The 19,322-nt window shown below is 43.7% G+C and overlaps 2 protein-coding genes across 2 annotated transcripts; one reads left to right on the top strand and one right to left on the bottom strand.

The window, feature by feature from the left end:
* Positions 1-96: 96 nt before the first annotated feature.
* Positions 97-9,535, top strand: susd5 (sushi domain containing 5). Its single transcript, XM_047344238.1, has 5 exons — positions 97-187; positions 1,588-1,810; positions 5,517-5,626; positions 6,007-6,195; positions 7,174-9,535. The coding sequence occupies exons 1-5, from the start codon at positions 97-99 to the stop codon at positions 9,039-9,041; spliced, it is 2,481 nt and encodes an 826-aa protein (XP_047200194.1). The 3' UTR covers positions 9,042-9,535.
* Positions 9,536-13,477: 3,942 nt separating this feature from the next.
* On the bottom strand, positions 13,478-19,058 carry LOC118124803 (cartilage associated protein). Its single transcript, XM_035182951.2, has 7 exons — positions 17,946-19,058; positions 16,576-16,725; positions 15,766-15,937; positions 15,559-15,687; positions 14,627-14,772; positions 14,453-14,536; positions 13,478-13,864 (listed from the first exon to the last, which is right to left on the bottom strand). The coding sequence occupies exons 1-7, from the start codon at positions 18,405-18,407 to the stop codon at positions 13,817-13,819; spliced, it is 1,191 nt and encodes a 396-aa protein (XP_035038842.1). The 5' UTR covers positions 18,408-19,058; the 3' UTR covers positions 13,478-13,816.
* Between the last annotated feature and the right edge of the window lie 264 nt (positions 19,059-19,322).

Below are 19,322 nucleotides of genomic sequence, written 5' to 3'. Positions count from 1 at the left end.
CCCGCCACACTGTTGACTCAAGTTTTGATTTGGACACGTTCTCCATCCTAAAAAGTGAGATTTACTTTATACAACCACAGGCGCAAAAAGAAGAAGATGCTGGACCGCTGGAACCAAACTGTTGTGTGGCTGCTCTATGGATCCCTGGCTTGTCTTGTCATCAGCTCAGTGAATGTAAATGCAGACGGTAAGTTCATATTTGAATCCACAAATGACAAGAAACCCACAGACTTCATTATAAACTCAAATCAAAAAGTTTGGGGGTTCCTTCCTCGGCGCGCAACGGAGGACGAGCGCGCGCATCAACGGCACCTGTCGTGTCATCTCGTGCGTTTAGCAGGTTTATCATCACACGGGAGCATTTTCTCTGTCGTCCCGTGACTGTTTTATTCTCTGATATAAATATTGAATCTTAAAGTAGAACCAAACAAACACAGCATTATACGTGCGTTAAGCTGTGCGTAATGCTGTTTGAGTGCGCAATTATCGTCCAGCTTTTACAGATGAGGCTTAGTTTGCTGTTTTCCCACGTTTTATCCATATATTTGTTAAAAGGATAAACTTTTAAGGTTTTATACACAGGGTTAGAGCATGTTTTCTTTAGTATAAGTGACGTGACTGTATATTGTGACCGTGAAGGGGACGTAGTGCCAATTTACAGTAAATGTACCTGTCGCCTATTAAAGCTCACAGATATCAAACCTCTCTGCTCAACTGCATTCTCCAGATACTGACATGTAAGTGTTGAACTATATTTAGACTGATCATGAGATTTTAATGCGTCAGGCGTCAAATATGATTTCATATTATGTTGTTGAATTAACTTGGATCTAGACTTTACACAATAATAAGCTGTTACCTTCATTTTAGCACAGACATGTCTTGATCACTTAATGATTTACACCTACTTTTGAAGCCCTCTCTAAATCTGTAGCAGATTTATGGCTTAGATTGTGACTCTAAAGTTTACATATCCCAAAACTATATATTAAAAATCAGTGCTAAAAATTTGTGCTGAGGACGTTTATACTATCATACTTTACTTGTTAAAATAAAGCTCTCCTAATATTTATAACAGGCTTTTGGGCTGTCCCCACTCATTTCAGGTTTGCATCTATAGGTTTTCTTCAAATTAATTTGATTGTAACCTACAAAAAACCTTTGTAATAGTTGGAGTGTGTAGTTCTAACACAGGCTGCCATTATCGAAAAGCTCACAGGTCATTTTCTCAGCAGACAATTTGTCCACATAAGGGCTGAACGATAAAACAATATCAGTAGTTATCATATATAATTTTCATGGCAATATGACAAAAGTCAAATTTATATATCAATGTAATGATTATGCATTGTGCCAGCACAGTGAGGAGGTATAACACATCATCAATCTACCTCATGTAACAAGTGTTTATCATCCTCTGCGCATAACGAAGAGTTTAAAACAACAACCATCACTCAAAGATCTGTCTTTAAACTTAAAAGAAATAATAATGTGACATTAATCGTGATAGTTATTGATACTGACTGAATAATTTTGGCCATATAGTCCACATACACCTGCCACTCTCTGAGATTTTGCTTTGAGGAGTTTCAGAGTTTTTCCTCTTACTCCCTGTTCTCTCTCTCCTCTCAGGTCGGGTGTTTGTGTTGGACCTGAGGAACTCCTCCGGCCCTCAGGGCTTCAGAGATGCCGAGCGGGCCTGTGCCTCACAACATGCCCGCTTGGCATCGGCAGAGGATCTCCGTCACGCTGTGGTGGAGTGCTTCTTCTCTACATGCACCCGTGGGTGGCTCTATGGAGGCACAGTGGGGTAAGAATAGCAAAGAAGTACTCTGTCTTTGTTTGTTGTAAGGGACGTGTAAGGGAGGCGGCTGATTTCTAGAGATGTCAAAGGTCATCTCTGGTGTGTGTGCTCCTGTGTGTGACGGAGGTCGTAGGGATGGATGAAAGAGAAAGGAAGCGAAGGCTGCAGCGGCAGTTTGAGAGAGCGGGAAGGATAGAAGAGGAGAGTGACACATTTCAAGGGGGAAAGAGAAAAAGCGGAGAGGAAGAGAGGGAGAAAGACTCCTCTGTTCCTTCCTGGAGGAGGAGGGAATTCAGAGCCGGGGTGTCATGTCGACAACTGCCTCCATTTACACCTCTCATCTCCACGGTAACATGACACACGGCTCTCAGCACCCGGAGACAGAAAGAGACGGAGATGATTTTGGGCTTGAGGGAAGACAGGTACACCCTTATAGTCAGGTGTTTGATTGACATCCTGTGTCAATAGCAGTAATTACACAAGACCAAATGGCCCTTAGAGTGCTTCTACAATACCTTCAGTTAAATACATGGTAATCAGGGGTTTATGATGTAATATCTGGTAAAATTAATATCTAAAAATACTCGTATGATACTCGCTCATAGTTTCAGAGGACAAACATCCAACGTCATTAAAAATGGCGGCTTCCAGAAGAATGGTGAACGTTCCGTCTGGTCGATGGAAAAGCTGAAACGTTTTTTTTAAATCTCTGTACACTCCCTGCGTGTTGGACAGTGGACATTAGCTTTCACACCCACGTACCATGTTTCACAGTCATCCATCTTCAACTCGGTCTGTCCAGCTCGGTTCATCCCCGCCCATCGTCAGACCTTCACCACAACGATGACTTCTGCCGTGTTTGTGACGAAAATGGAGTTTAATGTTAAAAATGGGCCAGAGTTGCTCTCACTGTTTGCAGCATCACATCACACCCACTCTATATATTTACTGTTTAGTCTGGTCACATATTTCAGAGCATATTAACTGTTGCTCTTGCTTTCCTGCTGACTCCCTTCAAGGCTGCTCCTTGGTTTCTGTTGTAGCTATAGGTTCAGAAGTTCCAGCCCTCACTTCTCTGCATTTACACTTCACTTAACCAACTCCATATATAATTTCAGGATATGTGTCACTGACTGTATATAAAGATGGAAGATGCGTCTACACTTCTTCCCAGAAATGAAGCCAAAATATATAATGTATACGAACGCTGCAATCAAGATACCTTGTTTTTAAAACATCTAGGAAACAAACATCAGTGTGATAAGAACTACCTACAATAACAGACAACTTATTTGAGAAAAATCTATTTGGCATGTGCTTTGACTTTTTAGTTTGGCCCATGTCCCAACTGCCAACATGGAGGAGGCAGAGTTTATGACCTATACTCCAGCCAGCCAGCCACCAGAGTCATGTTGTTCATCTCTATATATAGTCTATGCAGCGTATTAGAATGTTATGATGTATAATACTGGAAACTGGTAGGTTCATGCACCACAGACATCCCTTCAGACAGACTTGAATCCAGGATGTTTTGAGACATTGGTTTTAAGATTTAGGATTTTCTTTCCATTCGTGACTCTTCTTGATTGGAATGAAAAAATCCAAAAAGGCAAAAAAAAACTTTTGACTCACAGAGCATATAATTATGCTTTAGTTATGTGTAGATTTACATGGCGGTTAGAAAGGGTTTGTTTTTTAGCTTTTGCAGGTACTCCAGGGTCAATTCAGACGTTCAGTCACATATCGGTTCTGGAAGTTGCTTTGAAAATAATTCCCTTATTTCTGTGGTAAGATTTGTGAGAGTTTAGCAGAATGTAATGCTCTGGTGTTAACCTGTATTATTCTACAGATTTCCATTGACTTCATTTTTTAGCTTTCTTGCATAATAACAGCTTGACTGTTCTGCCGTAACGTCTTCATCTTTACTGTCAATCACAGATCTGCTGCCTGGCAACGGACACATCAACCACACACACACACACACACACACATTACCACACACACGCACACGCACACGCACACGCACAACACAACACACACACACACACACACATCCTTGAGGTTTTCCCGTCGTTATGTCATATAAGGCGATGGCTCTGAGAAACGTGGTCAGGTGAAGCATACACTGTCCCTGATAGAACCCCCCTTCTCTCTCTCTCTCTCTCTCCCACACACACGCACCTTCACTCACACACACACGCACGTGCACAGATGCCTTCAGGAGCTATAGTTTAATATGAAAACAGTCTTTGTGATTTTTGTCTCTCTCTGGGTGTTTTCTTGGCGATTTCTCACTTCCTTCTCTCAGACTTTTGTCCTTATAAGCTGAAGTTATAGCGTCGCTCGAGCCTTCAGAATGACTCACGCTGCTCTCGTCTCACAGTCTGGAGCTGCACTGCCAGTCAAATTCTTCCAAATTACTGATGCTTTGATTAACTCAGTTGCACAAGTTAACAAACACACACACACACACACAAACAGACACATGCACAACTCTTGGCTGACACCTTTTTATTTGACGAAGCCTGATTAATATTAATAAAAAGTAATGTATCTGAGCTCGGTGAAACTTTGCCATGACTTTCCTTTGTACATGTGGTTGAGCGTTGCTATGGGAACATGATTTGATTGGCCTGGGAAGTTTCGAGTCCGTCTTATCTGGTGCTTTCAATGATAAGTGGGCTAATGATGCTATAAACCCAGTTAGTAATGGGGCAAAAAAAAAAGACTATTTACTCATCGTTTTCAGCTTGTAGGCGTCGTGGTCCGACCACATTACTCATTTAGTCCTTGTGGAATAGGTCTCATATTAAGTCGCTGATGTTATGATTGTTCTATATGAAGCTGGCTGTATCGTTAGGCTTGTATGGGAACATCTATTCCCAACGTGCCAGTGTTAGATAATGTTGTGCCACAAGCTACAAGTGCTGATACTGCAGCGTGTCTGAGGCATGATGTGTGTTTTTGTACTCTGATGTCATGCTGTAATAATATTAGTACAGTACTGCATAGATTTTACAGTGTATGCCGTCATGTTACCCGTGTACATATCTTAACCAGAGCACACATCACACATCACATGATTTGAACACGCCAGAGGGTTGAGCCGTAAAATGAAGTCACTCGTCCTGCAGAAAGAAATGCCTCATTAATACTTTAATACTAATACTAATTATTGTGTTAGCTTTATTTCACTGTTGTAGTCAGACATGGTAGAGAAAGATTAAACGGCCTCATATGCTTTGAGGTATTTGAGTCCAGCGGTGTCCCTCGTCGGAAAGGTCACAAGATGAATCTGAGGCATCATTGGATGATTAATGGAGTGGAAAGAAGAAAATATTATTGTCTGCCACACAAAGTAACATCTAATTTTATATTATTATATAGCTTTTATTTGACCTCTTAAATGAAACCATCTGACATATTTAGAGGAATTGTCTCTTTGGCAAAAACAACTAAATCTCGAACATGACAACGGAACATAACACCAAATTTCCTCTAAAATGTGTTGGAGTAAATCATAAAATAGCACAAAATACTAAGTGTGTTTCTGTGCATGTGTCTGTTTGTGTTACAAGTTAACACACTGGGTTTAATTATGACCGCCCTCAACTCTGGAGTCTATAAATGGGCTTTAAACATGATTTGGTTTAAAATGAAAATCATAGATGTTCTCACTGTCCTGCCTGTGTGTCTCTCTCCTGGTTTCTAGGGCCACTGTGTGTAATGTTGCAGGCAGCGGACTGGAACCAGTGGACGTGAGAACAGAAAATGCCACAGAGGACACGGCTCACCTGGACGCCTTCTGCATCAAAGATAAAGGTTAGTGAAGACACAGATGTGTGCATATACACAGATGTGTGTGTTTGTGTTTTCACTAATATCTGTCTTCATTTACCGATCTGTCATGAATATCTGAGTGTGTGCAGTGATCCTTGAATGTACGTAAACCCTGATGGATCTGAAGCTAAATTTCACACACCCACTCCACTCTCATGGATCTGACAGGGGAGGGAAGGTTGCAGAATATTATTTGGTGCCACTCAGAGAAGATCTCTACTCCTTCCTTATAAACAGTAAAAGTAAAAGTACATGTTTGGTCCATCTGATTATCTCCATGTTTCTGTACATTTAGGCTACATCACACTATATGTTCAATTTTATCTTTATATGACATGTATCTCTGTGTTTGTTGTCGACAGGCGTGCCGTGTGGGGACCCTCCATCTTTCCCCAACGCTCGTCTGCAGGGTCACCCTGGCTTTGAGATGGGCGATGAGCTGCTCTACACGTGTGTGCCGGGTCACGTGATGCCCAGCGGACACACTGTCTTCAGCCTGCTGTGCGACAGCTGCGGAGAGTGGTATGGACTGGTGCAGATTTGTGTCAAAGGTAAGAAGGTGTCCAAACGTTGCATTTTGGAGCGCAGGCCAGAATTGGAAAGAGGCAGAACGAAGAAGAAAAAAGAGAAATGCCCCATTGTACTTTTCAAAGTTCTGAGCTTTGACCCAGACAGCAGACCGCACTGAGGTCAACCTCCTCACTTCCTTGCTTGTTGGCTCCCGGTGTTGTTAGGTGACCGCTGCTTGATTTCGGGCTTTTGGGGGAAACAGAGTCTTAACTGTGAGTGGGGAAGAAAAGGCAGCGATGACACCTGAGCGTGACATACCGTGGTGTGGCCCAGTTCATAGCAGAGGGTCTGAAGAGTCCCAGTCTATGGAGGCAAAATGCCAGGCCTGCGTGTGGGGTTACAGAGACGTAGTTGTCTTTATTCTCAGGAGTAAATTACCCAAGAATAAATCAGAGTGGTCAGAAAATGATTTAAATAAATACTAAAGATACAATATATTTCTGTTACACAAAATTATATTCACATTTTGTGTGATTTATTGCTACAATTTTCAATTTTCTTGTGATGCAGTAAAAAGTTTCACCAACGAAGGCCTCTTAAAATCTTTCAAATGAGCAAATCATCAATTGGGATAAATGATCACGTGTAGCCATTGCTTTATGTTAAAGTAAAACTCAGTAAACATACATTGATTTGCTTTGTGAGTGACACATGAGAAGATTGATACTGCTCTCGTGGTAAAAATAAGGGTTAGTTAGTAAGGCAGGTTAGTTGGTGTAGTTACTTTAGCCTTAAATAAAAACTGGAAAAAGCACCTACACCACAACCAGTACCTCTAAAGCTCACTAATTCATATTTTATGTCTAAAAAAATAATGGAATGGCACTCAGAAGAGTGCATGGATCCAGGAGAACATTGGCTCGATTGTCGCAATCTGAAAGTTGTGTGAGATTTTTTGGGTTGAGTTGTATAATCATGGAAGTAAATAGATCATGTATGTTTCCTCTCTGTTTCCTCAGATGGGACTGAAAGTCACATAGACTATGAGGACAAGTTCCCAGATTCCTACGAGGAGGAAGGGCACCACAGCGAGAGGCCAGAGGAGGCTCACGGTGAAGTGTATGAGGAGGTGCATGGAACTGCATACCCAGAGGGAAGGGGGAGTCAGGAGCAGCAAGAGACGAGCTTTGGTCTCGTGGAGCATCAAGACGAGCATGGAGACGATGAAGCAGGAGGAGAATTGAATGGTAGTAAGTTTGAGGGTGTCGTAGAAGAAAAAGACGAGGACCGGGCTGTGGAAGACTTTATAGGTCACCCGAGGTGGGAGCAGGAGAGGAGGGAGGTGGTGAGGATAGATGTAGCTGCAGCCACAGAAGCACCGGTCTCTCTTCTCTCCCAGAAACACATGTTCTGGTTTCCCTCAGAGGCTTTTCAGGAGGAGGGACAGTCCGTCTCCACCAATCCAGTCACACAGACTCCACAGAGAGCTTCAGGCACCCAATCAGAGGAGAGCAAAGAGCACGAGAGCCAGGAAACCCAGTATCCCGTCGATGTCGATGACCATGATCACGAGCGAGACAGCTACGACGATCATGACACAGATGACCGACAGGATCGCGACGACAGCCGCCACTATGATCAACCTGACCGTGACAGTCACCAGAACGAAGATGACCACGATGACCATCTGAAACATTACATTCCAGCTCAGCACGATGATCTGGACAGACGGGACCGCCCCGAAAAACACAACGAAGATCATATTGACCCCAATGACCATTATGACATGGGTGAACATGAAGATGATCGTGTTCGCTACAGCAGCCAGGAGTACGATGATCAGGACGACAGCTACGATGAACACGAAAGCTACGAGGATCGCAAGGACGTGACTGACGATCATGGTGCGGTTGTTCAAGAGCATCCTGAAGACTCAAAGGAACATCCAGACCACCACGACCATGACGATGGCGAGGAGCATTACGACCTGGAGGAGGACGATAGCGACCATCTTACTGATCATGATGAGCATGACAACGATGACCATGACAGCTACGATGATCATGATAGCCACGAAGATGACGATGATGGTCATCAGCGTGTCATCATTTCTATAGCAACAGATGTACGTAAGAATGGCACTGCGAAGGGAGCAGAAGAGAAGGCAACGACGGATGACACCTGGCTAGACGGCTACCCTGTCGTCGTAGAGGAAACAGAAAAAGGCGACTCGACAACAGAACGAGTGAGACCAGAGGACGGAGAGAGGGGGACACATGCCACGACAACAGACAAACCCAACGAGGTGGAAATTCGTAGACCTGTCCCCAACACCAGTTTACCAGAGGAACACGAATCTCCCACTGTGGACCCTGAACAAGGTGGAGTAAAGGATGTCTGGCCTGGCTTCATCCCCACCGCTGCTCCTTCCCCTGATCCTATAGAGCCCTCAGACTTCCCCTCGTACTCCGACACCCTCGACTACGACACGCAACAAGCAGCTCCCACCCGCTCCTGGCAGGGAGACCTCACCGAGCACCCCTTCCTCGATTACGGCCTGGCTCCCCCAGTGCATGATGGCGACGTCCCGATGGAGGAGCACACCGTGAACAACCTGCCCAGTGAGACTGGCGAGCGTGAGGAGGTGGAGGGGGAGATGGGGGAGGCGATCTGCGTGGGCGATGACTGCCCTCCTCAGAGCTCCTCTAGCAAAGGTGCCACAATTACCGTCATCATCGTGGCGGTGTGTGCGCTGGCTGCGGCTGTCATCGTCGGGGTGTGGTGTTACCGACGGCAGCAGCAGAAGAGCTCGATGTACGAGATGAACGGGAAGGGCCAGAGTCACAACAGACAGGGCCAACAGATAGAGATGCAGCAAAAAGTGTAATAACAAGAGACGAGGAAAGAAGGACACTGACGGAGGGCAGAGACATTTAGGACGAGTCGGATGAATTTGAGAAGAAAGCACAGCCCTTCATCTTTCTAGAAAGTAGGCTACTGCATAATTGAGGATTTTGGATCAGTATGAACAAAAGAGTCCTGTTTTATACATTACCTGTGTGGTGCACAAAATACAGTAAAACAGTAAGAAGTGATGCAGCAGTATGGTAGCAGCCAGTCTCCTTCTTAACAATTCTACGGACGTTCCCCAATATTTGTCATACTTATTCATTATTTTCAAAGCTCCGATATCTATGTGGACAGTTGGGGGCGTTCTGTCTAGACTGGACTACGTTCCAGGAACTAAAAAAAACAAGAGATTGTACGAAATTACCATGTTGGAAAACCCCAAGAAGACATGCCTGCCTGAAGTACACGAACTGAGACTTCAACCTCCAAAGCTCTTGGACATTGTGGTGAAGATTCTCTGCGTTACTTTGCTGTCATTTATGTTGAGTGGTCTTGTTTCTTTCTTTTGATGTGTACTGTTCTGGATTTATAGATCTCAACCTTCTTTTCTGTTTATTTTGTTTTATATATATATAAAAAAAAGTATCCCACTTGTTAGTTAGAGTTAGAGGTTCACAACACTGCAGTAAATTTGGGCAGGTATTTCCCCAAATGAAAGACCTGGCTTCTGTTGGACCAGCGTGAAAGAAAAAGAGAAAATTATGATTTTGATGATGATGATGATGATGATGATGATGATGATGATGGCTAGACCAGATGAGAGAACGAGTATGAAGAGAGCTGAAATGAAAAAGAGGCTGGGGAATGGTGTGAATAAGAAGTATGATGGAAGAAACATCTGAGGACGTTCCAGCCTCTGTTGGTTTTGACAGTCAGCTGGTGAGAAATATAAAGCAGGTTTCCAGACTGCAAACTCGGCCCTGTGTTTGTGTGTGTGTGTGTGTGCATGTGTCTCAGGTTCGTGCAATCTGCTGCTCGGCGGTACACCGTGTTTGAAGAAGCAGCGAGGATGCTGACGGCATTCAGACCAGCCAGAGATCAAACTTTGTGTTGCTGCCATGGAAACAGAGAGGAACTACCCCAAATGTTAGAGTTAAAACATTAGCAGTCGTTTTCTGAAATATTTCGACTGTTCAGAGTGTTTTTCCTCGTGAGATTTGACGAAAGATATTTTTGAATATCTTGTGGAGCTGGAGAGCTTTAGTTTAAAAATAGTTCCAGACCTCAGGCCCTGAAATGTTCACCAATCTGCCACAATGTTAAAACAGGTAATGGGTTTTAATGTTGGAGCTGTTCAGTGTACATGATGATTAATTGTTTCATTTAGCTCAATAATGATAAATGTCGTGCTAAATATTTTTCAGAAACATGTTCCTGTGCTTGTTTTCTGTCAGATTGTTGGTTGATTGAACCTCTGGTTTCAGTTGGAGTTTTCAATCCAAATATAAATAAGAATTCAGACAATTTGTATATCAACTCAAGAAATCTGTAATGTGAGACATTTAATGAAGTTGGTTATCTAGCCTTAGTTCAAACTTGAATGAACGCCCTGTGGTTGTTTGCCTTCACCAACCAGTGCAGTTTTAGTCTGCATATATGTTTTTCCGGACTCCTATGAGGTCACTGTCACCTCTGACCACTGAAATCTAATCAGTTCATCTTTGAGTGACAAGTGGTCAAAACTGCCTCTAAAGGCAGACTTGAGATATCATGTTCAGGAGGCCAAAAACATGTTTTGTGAGGACACCGTGACCTTGAACTTTGACCTTTAACCACCCAAATCTAACCAGTTCATCTGTGAGTCTAAGTGAACATTTGTGCAAAATTTAAAAGGATTCTCTTCAGGTGTTATTAAGATAACATGTTCACAAGGCAAAAAAGGGTTTCGTGAGGCCATCTTGACCTTAATGTTTGACCACCAGATTCTTATCAGTTCATTCTTGAGTCCAAGTAAACCTTTGTATCAAGTTAGAGGCAATTCTCTCAAGGTGCACTCGAGATATCATGTTCACAAGTGGACGAACGGACGGTCAGCCAGAAAACGTAATGCTTCTGGCCACTGGAGGAATAATTATGTTTTTCTGCTGTTTTGTCCTTCAGCTACTAAATTGAGTAAGAATTCATAAAAAAAAGGTGCAAATATAAACAAAGGCCAATTGTCACAAGAGGGTTTAAACTTTTAGATATTGTGATGTATAAAGACGACAAAATGAGTTTCAGTATGTTACAGTAACTGAAATAGTCAGTGCTTCACTGGCTGGTGGACGAGGTGATTTATGGTGTCATCGGTGATTATTGAATTTTTCAATTTTGTTTCTAACAAAACAACCAGTGTTTCCTGCTGGTTTCTAAAAATATATTTTTTAATGAGGTTATTTTTAATCTGGTTATGAAATAAGGATTTGGATAAGTTAAGTTGATGAGCGTCTTCTTCATTTCTGTATTGTGGTATCTGAAACTATGTGGACACTATTCTTGGGTGAGCGCATGGGGGGGGGAATGAAGTGCCTGAAGTGTCTGTATGTTTGTGTAAATATGAATCTATGACTGCATTAACTTGCTGTACATACTGTAGCATATCTGTTGTCACATTAGACGTGACCTCTACACAGAGTCGGCTCATTTCCACCACTAAGAATCTCACTGTTTCGTGTTCTGCTGTTGAAACACAAGTACTGTACTCGTGGATGTCAGCTGCAGGGCCGGTCTGATCGCACACCAGATTGTGGGATCACCTGAGTTTTTGTGCACGACACTTATGAAAACCAGCGGAGGCGAAAAACAGGAAATGATATTTGGACGTCGCCGTGTCTCGTTCACATGACGCTCTAACGTGACGGTTTCTCCTCCCTTTCAAACAGCCTGATGGGAGTGGTGTCAGGGTGAAGTGTGTACTGTGTAGAGCAAGTGTTCTCTTAGTCACAATAAACTCCTTAACATGTGACTCTGTGCTGATTATTGCTTCTGATGTGGTTTCAAGTCTTGAATTTCCTTCTTTTTTTTTCGTCCTTCAGGGTCAAACAGAAACATTCAGTCAAGGAGATAAAGATGTCAAATCACGTGGTTCATTGATTGCATTGTTTACCGTTCACTGTGTAAGTGTGACCTGTGACCTTGACCTTTAACCTCGACCCCTGACAATCAGCTTTTCATCGTAACTTTTGTCCAAGCTCCTCTTTCACACCGCCGTTATCCTTCTCTTTTCTGACGCCCTCACTAAATGTTAACGGATGATGGAAAGGTAAAATAAAGCATTGTCAAGGAATAAGGAGAAGCAATAGAAGAGAAGTGAATACAGGGAGGAGAGAAACGAGAGCACAGAGCTGCAGACAGAGGGACGCACACACACACACACACACTGTAATACAGAGGGAATGTTCCCCTGTGGGTTTTTAACATCACTGTGTGACAAACTGCACTGAGACTCAATGTTCAAACATTATTAAACAACTCAGTGTTTTCTCTGGCTGCGTCTCTCTGCTCTGCACAGCCCTGCGTGGCTTCCGTCTCAAAGGCCGCTGCTGTCCAGCCCTTCAGGTCTTATTCAAGTAAAAATACCAAACATTCCCAAACTCCACTTTTTTAAAATTGTGATGTTTCGCAGTTTCCTTTGAGCTATGTGATCGTAAATTGATTGTTTTGTTTTTGTTCTGGATGGTTGGTCGGACACAACATGGCGTCTGAAGACATGGGCTTGGACGTAAAGAAATTGTAACAAGTAAATCTTATTATTTCATGACGTTTTGTAGACCGCAATGAAATACAGCTTCGGGAAAATTAAGAGACCACTCCAGATTTGTCTCTATAGAGATGCAGATTCTAGATCGCAGATCAAATTTAGAATTTTGGGGAAATGTTGTCAGTAGTTCAAAGAACAACAAATGATTTTGTATTTGGTCTGTATTTATAAAGTGCTTTTCTAGTCTTGATGTTCACTCAAAGAGCTTGTTCATAAAATTTTAGCACATACCTATAAATAGTCAAATTACTCCAGACTTTTAACTCTGTCTAGCTATCTATAAAGTCTTAAATGTGCAAATATGACGTACTAGCTCTAAAAAAGCATTTAAGTAGATTTTAATGATGTAAACGTTCATTTGACTGATGAGTCTACAAACACCCTGGTCAGAATTCATAGCGGCACACTGGGCTTGGCTGTAAGAAAGACTGTGGATACCTACTGTTTGACTTTTTTCTGTTTGCGTGATGACGTGGTGTTTAAAGTGTTATTCTCTACGAGGCTACTTCACCTTATCTTCAATAGTAGTCAAGTGTAAGTAATTATGGGATTCTGATAGTCCCTCATATCCATCATACTTGAAGTAGATTTAAATATCATTCATCATGATCTTGAAAAGGTTTTAAAAAGTCTTAAATTCAACTTCTATCATATACATATATTCCAGAGAGAGATTGATATTTAAAACGTAATTTTATTGTGACAAGACAACATCTATGATTCAAAGCAGAGGAATGAATTCGTAAAACATTGAGTAAAAACATTTCGGTCTCCGTTATCATTATTGCCTTTTAAATCATGTATCATTTAATGTGCTGAATGTGCACACACTGTACCTCTGAACTGAGTATTTTATCCACAAATAATCGGGATTAATATTCAGGATGTGAAGCTGTAAGGTAAAAACAAAACAAAACCCTATGACCCACGAGAACCTCTTAAAAAACCCCAATAAATACAAACTGGTGCCGCTTTCTTGTTCTTCAGTGTTTAGGCAGAGCGTCCAACGTGGGCTATTCATCATTGTCGAGGAACTCATCTATAAACTCCACCACCTCCCCTGTGGACAGACACACACACACACACACACACACACAAGAATCAACCAGAGACAACTTAGGTGGGTCCGTGACGTTTTCCTCTCAGTGAATTATCCTCAGTTCCCCCACTAACACTTCTGTGACCTCTCATACCTGCAATCACTAAATGAATCACAGCCAAGTCAAGTGAATGGTATTTGCTGCATACAGTAAGTAATCCTGGCTTATGCTGGGTCGCCCTGATGGCCACAGTCCTTGAGCTACCATCATTAAAACTGATGGAGATGCAGTGTCGTGCTGCCACCCCGTGGTCGTGTGTGACATCGCAGGCTTGATAAAAACAGGGCCCACATTGTACTGCAGGGCGTCATGTGACCAGACGAAAGGATCTAGGATTTTTCCATAAGTTACACAAGGACACAGCCTGTGAGAGCAGCAGGCTACCTGATGTAAACCCTGACACACTTCATGAGGACAATGCCGACCTATTTTTAAAGGGTGTACTAGACTGTATCATATGATCTCTTCTCCTGACCAGAGATAACCTCCTGGCTGGAAGCTTTCCTGTGAAGCGCCGACACACAAATGGATGCGAACACACGCACGCACCTCATCGTCGCTTATCAGCCGCTGTCTGGAGAACTCAATCATCTGTAGCTGCATGGTTGTCTGATTGTAGTATCGCAGTGCCTCCTGTAGGGAACAGACACACAACAAAATAAGCTGTTAATGTGAACCACTCCGTTTGAGCGTGTAAGGTGCGTAATCATTAACATGTCTCACTGATCTGGCCAGGAAGTCCTCCTCTGTCAGCCCCCACTGGCTTTTGTGAAATTTGTAATAGGCCACGTTGTTCTTCATGACCTCATCACTGGGGTCAAACAGCATGTAGCTGGCTGCACACGGCACTGCATTCTTCAGGTCATTTACTGAAACACGAAAATTTGCTCTTAATCCACAAGACACTAACCCGACTGACTTAAAGGGATAGTTCATTCAAATTCACTCATTATCTACTCACCGCTGTGCCGATGGAGGGGTGGGTGAAGTGTTGAGTCCACAAAACCCTTTTGGAGTTTCAGGGGTAAACAGTGTTGCAGCCAAATCAAATACAATCGAAGTAACTGGTGATCAATTTCTCAAAGGTAAAAAAAGCAACAGAAAAAACCCCATAAAATCCAAGTGTCTGTAAGCATTTACCTTACAGCTTCACATCCTTGTCATGTACACCATGTTTTTAGCCTAAATGTCCCCTACCGGAAGTATCGATGCTACCGGAACTAGTGATGCTACCACGCACCCCGTGCGTACCCTTGGGCGAGAGCCTGTGAACGTGAACGCGGCTCCAGAGGAGGATAACAGGGGACATTTAGGCCAAAAACATGATGTAAATGACGGCGTGTTGAGTCCAATTTGAATGTCGGGGCTTACGGACACTTGAATGACACCACAGGAGCAGTAGGGAGGCATGTTGTGTTTTTTTTCTGTAGTTTTTTTACGATCACCAGTCACTTCAATTGTATTGGATTTGGCTGTAACACTGTTTACCACTGAAACTCCAAAAGTGTTTTGTGGACTAAAAATGTTAGCCTTCCCAACCCCATCAGCATAGTGGTGAGTAGATAATATGTGAATTTTCGGTGACCTATCACTTTAAGAAAATCTAAAGTTGTACATAGATGCAAGGAAAAACTCAGGGATAATGAAATACTCACGCTTGTAATAAGCAAACTGCAGGTAGTGGTACATGGTGGCTACAAACTTATCTACAACAAAGCCTCCTACAACCGGTGTCAGGTCACTTTCACACCTCACTTTCCTGTCAAGGACCTCGATATAGTGATCTGGAACAAAATGATATCAACCATTAACTTTTGGATTTTCAGAGAGTCGAGGGAAAAATAACTAAATGTTGTACAGACCTGCTATGGAGGGGTAGAAGTCTTTAAAGTCTTTGACGTCCCTTGGGCCCTCAGACGCAGCCAGACACTCGTCGTAGATCTTGAAGAAGTCCCTCAGAGCCAGCTCCATGTCTGACACCGAGGTACGGAAGTTGTCCCCGTTATACGCCCGCACTGCGCGCACAAATAATGTCTGGAATACAACATGACAAAAAAGACAGTCGGTCAGTCATTGAATGGTAATTTGTGGAATGATTGAAGAAATCAACGAGGACAATGATTATCTGAATCGCTGAAAACAGAAAACTCGAGTAAGTTATTAAAACCATCTTATTTCTGTGAAAGAAACGGTAATCTGAATGATCTCCACCTCTTTAATGCCTGATAAGGACCCCTGAAGTTCCCCAAACCAAGTGTGTGAGGCACTGGTGAGTATTAACCACCATATATATATATATATATATATATATATATATATATAGATATTTATATATATGGTTGGTCTGAGAGAAAGCACAGAGGCACTAATCTTGGCAGCACAAGAACAGGCCCTAAGCACAAGATCCATAAAGGCTAGGGTCTACCACAGCAGACAAGATAGTGTAGTCCGTCTTTATACACAGTGTATGATGTTACCTCAGTATAAACTCAGTCTTAACTTTCCCATAATGCCGACCACAGGGATCCACCACATCGGCACAGCCACAGAGCCAGATTACAGGCCGGTTAGAGTGGCTGTGCACATTCTGAGACGTGTGGGTATGGGTGGGACTCCTGCGTGCACGCCGTCTTCCCTTGTCATATTTCTCGCAGAGAATCTGATGCATGTACCTCATAGGACTTGGTCTCCAGGTCTTTGAGGTGTTCCTCCGCTCCCGGCAGACTCTGGTAGTACGCCATGTTCCTCTGCATCATCTCATCATCTGGGTGTTTCAGCAGGAAGGTGTGGGCCGCAGAAACCGCCTTGGCCACTTTGTCAGACTGAGACAAACACATACTGTTATTTTTGTGTGAGTGTATGCGTGTGTGTTTGTGTGAGTGTGTGAGTGCACATCATTAAATGAAACAACACACATGTAGCACTGAAATCTATTTTTGCTCATAAATGATTCATAATTTTGTTGCCCAATACATATATATAGAAATCCCTTGAAGGATGAGAGGTCTCCTGTGTGGAAACTTGCATTTGTTACTTTTTCCAATTCTTTGACAGTATTTGGGGATTTGGGGAATTAACTGTGATCTAAAACTAAATTCAAGGTAAAACCTTAATGGATTTTATGGAGTCAGTGATCTTCGAAATGGTTTTCCTCTTGTTTATAGGGAGGGCACAAAAACCAGCAAGCACCAGTCAAAAGTTCAGGACCTTGTCTTTTGCAGAACAGGGCCCCCCCGCACCTCCCCAGTGGCACGTTTAGCTGACATCAGGAAAAATCCCTGTCATGCGTTGAAAATTGAGTAAAACCTTCACCACAAATTGAAAATAAAATTACAATTTACTTGTATAGCACCAACATACAGAATATAGTAAGGTCAAGACCTGACAAAATGATAGAGGAACCCAAGACACAACAGGCCAGCATAGTTGACTGTGGAATGAATACTCCCCTTTAAAGGGATAGTTCCTCCAAAAATGAAAATTAACTCATTATCAACTCACTATGGCAATGGAGGAGTGGGCGAAGTGTTTGAGTCCACAAAACACTCTTGGAGTTTCAGGGGTAAACAGTGTTGCATGTTTTTAGCCTAAATGTCGCTGTTATCCTCCTCCGGAGCTGCGATTGCACAAAGATCACAGCAGACATTTAGGTTAAAAACATGGTGTAAATTACCTCGTTTCGAGTCAAATTTGAAAGTCGGGGCTTACGGACACTTGGATGACACCACAGGAGCAGTATGGAGGCATGTTGTTCACCATTGACTTCAATTGTATTGGATTTGGCTGCAACGCTGTTTACCCCTGAAACTCCAGAAGTGTTTTGTGGACTCAAACACTTCACCCACCCTTCCATCAGCATAGTGGTGAGTAGATAATGAGGGAATTGTCATTTTTGAGTGAACTATCCCTTTAATGAGGAAGAACCGGACTCCATCGTGTGCCTCGTCCGGTTGTTGTGAGCTGGGAAACACTGGGGAGAGACTTTTAGAACCATAGAGGTCACGTCAGCTTGGTGGGTGTGGGTCACGCGGAGCTGGCTCACCTTGAAGTAGGCATACTGCAGGTACCTGTAGGGCTCCCTCCTATCGAACTCGTCTATGGTGTCCCGGCTGGGCATGGTCTGTCTGAACGCGGGCAGCCCCTGCTTGCAGCGCTTCAGGCACTGCGCCCTCTTCATCACGTTGCCGAACGCTCGCAGCTCGGGGAACTCCGCGAACTTGTCCTCGTCCTCCAGGCGCACGGAGCTGCAGTTGAGGTTGCAGAAGGCCTCGCTGTCCCGCAGCAGCCGGTAGAGCCGCAGCGACACCTCCATGTACTCCACCGTCTCCTTCCACTTCTCCCCGGTGTACTGGTCCAGAGCGTATTTGTACGCGGACTCCAGCGGCATCAGCTCGTGTCGGGGGAAACTCCTGAAGCTGTACTTCTCGTACTGGGACTGCACCGCCGAGACGGCAAGCGCGATCAGCAGCGCAGAGAGGAGTTGGGAAGAGGTGGAGGGTGCCATTTTTGAAGTTTGGGAAATGGTGGATAGGGGCTGGGACGGCGAGTGCGTGGGGCGCAAGGACCGCCTCAAGTTCCACCACGTACCCGGACAAAGCGTTCCTCCCCCCGGGGCGCAGGGTTGGATCAGCGGGGCCTGGGATGAGCTGCTCCTCCCACTGAATCCCACAAGTAAATCACTGCTGTTGTTCTGTTCTTATACAGAAGCTACAAGCTGACAGAGAACAGGCTTTTATAATCTAACATGATGGCGAAGTTCTCCACTTTGTTGTTAAAGGGAAACACAAGTTTGCCATTTGGTCTGATGTATAGGAACAACAAGTTATTCCTCCACAACACACGTCTCTTCAAAGTGGAAACCTGTTTGATCCCAGTCACTCATCAAACCCCCGGTGAGGGTGGATTGTTCCTCCTCCTCCCACTGCCACGTAGAGACATTCCTGCTCCGGCCCCCCTCAAACCAGAAGAAGGCCCTAAATCCCTCCGACACAACACGATCCAGGGTGTTCAACATCATCCATGCGTAAACTTCTCGTGTTGTGCTATCATGTGAGTGCAAACATTAGGCGTAACCAGATGTGCGCGTAAACTCTGATTTAAATGGACGCAGATGGGGGGGGGGATGTAACTGCAGCTGTGAGGAGGAGACCCCTACATTACCACGTTGACACATCTCACAGAGGCTGCAACTGCGCAAGAGCAATACGTGGTGCCCAAACTGCCCCATTCAATCCCAGCGTGCGTCAAGGCAGCCAGAGAGAGAGAGAGTGGAGCAGGAAGTATTTCAAGATAAGAGCACAGTTGAACGCATACTCTTCGATGTGTGTTTGTGTGTCTAGAGAAAAGCAAAGTAAAGTAAAGCAAAGCAAAGCAAAGCAAAGCAAAGCATGTGGAAAATCATGGTAGCACATGTAGTGCA

Source organism: Hippoglossus stenolepis, chromosome 17, assembly GCF_022539355.2.
Source record: "Hippoglossus stenolepis isolate QCI-W04-F060 chromosome 17, HSTE1.2, whole genome shotgun sequence".
Taxonomy (NCBI): domain Eukaryota; kingdom Metazoa; phylum Chordata; class Actinopteri; order Pleuronectiformes; family Pleuronectidae; genus Hippoglossus; species Hippoglossus stenolepis.
The sequence above is the reverse complement of the archived record's forward strand: the minus strand, read 5'-3'. Positions and strand labels throughout refer to the sequence as shown.